Source organism: Alligator sinensis, unplaced genomic scaffold (assembly GCF_000455745.1).
Source record: "Alligator sinensis unplaced genomic scaffold, ASM45574v1 scaffold442_1, whole genome shotgun sequence".
Classification (NCBI taxonomy): domain Eukaryota; kingdom Metazoa; phylum Chordata; order Crocodylia; family Alligatoridae; genus Alligator; species Alligator sinensis.
The window spans coordinates 2208727-2212684 of record NW_005841829.1 but is presented as its reverse complement, the minus strand read 5'-3'; the positions used below and the strand labels follow the sequence as shown (position 1 = coordinate 2212684).

General features: G+C 41.3%; 1 protein-coding gene across 1 annotated transcript in view; it reads left to right on the top strand.

Annotated features, from left to right (window-relative positions):
- The first annotated feature begins 2753 nt into the window (after positions 1 to 2753).
- Positions 2754 to 3958, top strand: part of LDLRAD3 (low density lipoprotein receptor class A domain containing 3) — a 148913-nt gene continuing 147708 nt past the window's right edge. The window contains exon 1 of the mRNA XM_014526969.2: positions 2754 to 2793. Coding sequence (XP_014382455.1) covers positions 2754 to 2793 — 40 coding nt within the window. The remainder of the gene's footprint in view (positions 2794 to 3958) is intronic.

Below are 3958 nucleotides of genomic sequence, written 5' to 3'. Positions count from 1 at the left end.
CCCTTAAAGTGAAACACGAGGCCTTTTTTATTCAGCCCAGATGGTGTGTGCTTTTTAAAGTGAGCAATGTGTTACAGTGAAAATGGGCCACTTTTTAACTTTTCTTAACCGAATGCATGCATGTAGTTAGTATCTGCTTTAGATTCAGAATGAGTCAAAGAGGCTTGTAGGGTAAATATATCAGCTATTGGAAGCTGCCTCTGCCAGACTGAAGGAATTTCTGCCATTGCTAACAGCCAGTAGTATAGCAACTTGGCTGCAGAAAAGCTGACAGCTGTGTGGACATTATTTTAAAGTAGTGGTTTGATCTTTCAGAGAAATGGACAGTATGAACTAATTTGGTCTTTCTTACATCTGTTTTCAGTGTTTCTGTAACACCTTCTCCCTATGAATTAGCCAGCATCCTGTGTTTTGGTTGAATGGGCAGAAATAGTGCATGCCAGGGGTCAAGGGGGAACAACTGGATTGAAGATGCCATCACAGTCCTTTAGATTTGTTGATATTGATTAGGAGAGACTGAAGGAGACTCCCAACACTTGTGACCAGTTGTGCTTATTTTACATATTATAATTATTGAGTGAAAAAGTAGGTGCCCACGAGTTTGTTTGCCTCCGGTCCACTGAAGGGTTAATCCGGCCTTGCTAATCCATAACTGTGAAGTGAAGATGTTATATGAATTTAGCTGAGATATTTATTCACTGTGTATCACTTTCCCCTCTGGTAAAAAGGGGCAAGGAATTCTTTTTTAAAGGACATTGTTAGGATAAATTTGAGTGTCATTAGAAAGCCTATAAACAATCCTTTATTAGCTGCTGAATGGGATTTAATATCTATACCAAGAATCCTGATCTATAATATCTTTATCTCTTTGGGACAGCATAATCATTTTGTATTTAAAAGGAATATTAAAAGGGGAAGAGAAACTTGGAATGCAGAGATTTCCTTTAAGAAATTTGGCTTGACCTAGAATGAATCTGAGGCACTTGTCCTAGTCATTTTAGGTAAAATATAGAAAACAAATAAAATACTAGAGTTTAGAAATTCCAGAGTCTGCAAGACCCACTGTATCTGAATCATGTTCTTTGGAAACGGTTATGACTAGCTGTCTTCTGCTTAGAGAACAGTAATTAAGGCAAAAGAGGGGGGAGTTAGATTTGGGTACCATTCTTAGCTCTGCCAGACATCCTGTAACACAACTCTGGCTCTCATTCAAGGGTGGATTCAGGGAGGTGCAGTTGCAGCCTCCCCACCTTCGATTACTGCTCCACCCAAACTTTAAAACCAACTGCCTTGGAGTGCAACACCATTTCTATTCAGGCTTTGCTGAGAGAGTCGATTAACTTTATGGCTTATTACTGTCTCTCTGATTCCTGCTAATCTCTCTGCCCATTTCACAGGTGTTAATAACAGTCTATCCTTTTTAATGGTCTTGATGGCAACAAAAATATGCGAACCCTAGATCATACTTTTGCTTCCACTGATAGCAGTAGTATCAGAGGAAGATAGGCCTACACCTGCTGTTACTTGGATTTAAACCTTCTTAGTGTGGAGTAGGGCTTCACCTTAATTTCCTCAGCTGCAGAACAGAGATAATACTACCTGTATTTAGTGCATGGTAAATCTTAATTCATTAATGGTGTAACAGCATAAAGCCTTTGGCTCTTTCTGTCTCAGGATCTCTCAAGAAAATGCCTGTTATTAAAATTACTAAACAGGGACCGTCTCCAAAGAGAGTGTTCCTGTAGCATCACATTGCCCATATGTATGTGTGTTGATTTTTTTGTTTTTTTAACTGATCCCATTAGGATCTGGTACTGAAGTTTAAGCTGTTATATACTGTATAATTAGACTAAAAAGAATGCAGATCAGCTGTGAGCCAAGAAAAAAGAGGATCTAGCCCTGTTGTTTTGGTTTTAACCTGGCTAATCATATATTGCTTTCCCTGATAGTGGGGCACGTGCACTGTATTTTTAGCATATTGGTTGCTTTTTGCTGTTAAAAGGTTACTGTAAGGTTCACAGTGTTCACCCTCTGTGTGTAGTTGTTTAGAAGTGTTGATTTGACTTAGCAATTGCTTAGCAGGTACAGATCAGTGATGCAAAGAATGACTTGAACTGGATTCAGGTGACAATAAAAATTGACTTGTTGGTTGAGCATAAAATTGCAAAACTCCTTGTATCTGCAGTGATGCTCTGAGGCTTTTCACTTGCCAGGTGCTTACTGCTGGTAACTGTAGCCAGCAGTGGCTGCAGTTGAACTGATGCTTCATGTGGTTTTCTCTGCAAGAGTAGTCAAGGACAAATCGTTTTCAGTACTACTTTAGGAATGGTGATTCAAATCTGAACTGGAGCTGGATATGGTTTGTCTCAAGCTGCTGACAGCAGTAGATACTTCTGCTAGTGAAGACAAGCTAGAATGGGCAGGCATTCAGCTCAGGGACTCTTTCCAGCATGTACTAGGTAGTGCTCTATGCATTGGGATGTGGGTCAAATGAAATTGGCTTCACTTGAATGGGTATGTAATGAAGCAGAGAATGGAAAAAGAAGAAATGGATAAAATTGACAAAAGCAGAAGGAAATAAAAGTGTTTGCATTGCATGTGGTCTGGGCCTGTTCTTTGAAAGCTGCTTTCTTTTATGCAGCACTGCAGATTAATATGGATAGAGCTGAAAGCATAGCTAATAGTTAAATTTCCCAACTCCTAAACAATCGAAAATACTAGTTCTTAACAACACAGGCTAAATTTTTCTAACCATGGCATCTGCTCGAGCCAAATTATCTGGAAAAAGTTTCAGTAAAAGAATAGATTGGCCATTTGCAAAGATAAAATTAGAGCAAAATGTTACATAACTGGTATTGAAATAAGTGTAAGATCCGCTCTCTTTTGTTAAAAAAGAATAGGCCAGGGGTCAGCAACCCCCGCACGCGTGCCAAGCATGGTACGCAAGGCCATTTTGCTCGGCACACCACCGCCAGCCAGCTGCTGCCAGCCACGGAGCTGAAGCTGCTTCCAGCAGGTGACTGGGAGGCTGCAAGCCCTGCTACAAGAAGACCGGGCTTCATGGGTCCACTGCAGCAAACAGTGGCTCCAGGCATGTTGGCACTCTGGCACCTTCCAAGGTAGACATTGTGGTTTTTTCGGCACTCCGGCCAAAAAACGTTGCCTACCCCTGGAAGGCAACTATCAAGGGAGCAGAGAGAGTAGATTGTAGTATTATCATCCCCAAGTGTTCAAAGAGCACAAGAATATCTTAACAATCAGAAGTTGTTATTCTTTTTTTATACGTTTTCTTTCTTTCATTTTTTAAGTTTGCCTTTCCTGGTTTTTGAGTCATTAGGATACAAAGAGTAAAATTTGTAATTTGCACAGCAAAGTTTTAGGGTTAGAAATGTTGTTGTTGTTCCCACTCCCGCTCCCCCCCCCCTTCATTCCCCAGCTCCTAAATATGAGAAAGCTGAGATTTTCTTAAAATTACCTGTCTCCAAGAGATGAGGCTTTATGTAACACACCAAATATGTTCATATTAACGTTGAGAAAGTTGGTAATAGTGAGATTGGAATGGGGGAGTGGAGGCTGCTGGGAAGGGGGTTAGGACCACTGATGGGGGTTGGAGGAATGATGTCTTAGGGGATCAGTAGCTGGAAGAGAGAAGACAAAAATGGGATGAGAACCCTGAGCAGGGTTGGCAGTCTACGCAACTGAGGCGGCAAACTATGAAGGGAGGAAAAGCATCTTGTCACAACCCAAAGGGTGTGATTTTTGTTTGTGTGCGCTTCGGCACTGCTAAATTGTCCCCACTAAATTGCAGCTTCCTTGCACGGTGGAGTTTTCTGCTGCAAAAGAGAACCCCGGTGCAAGGGAGAATTTCCCGCCAATTTGAAGCTTTCTTTGCAGGGTGCATTTCTTTGTTGTAGCACAGAGATGCTCGTTGCAAAGAGTTCCCGCCATTTGTATGCTA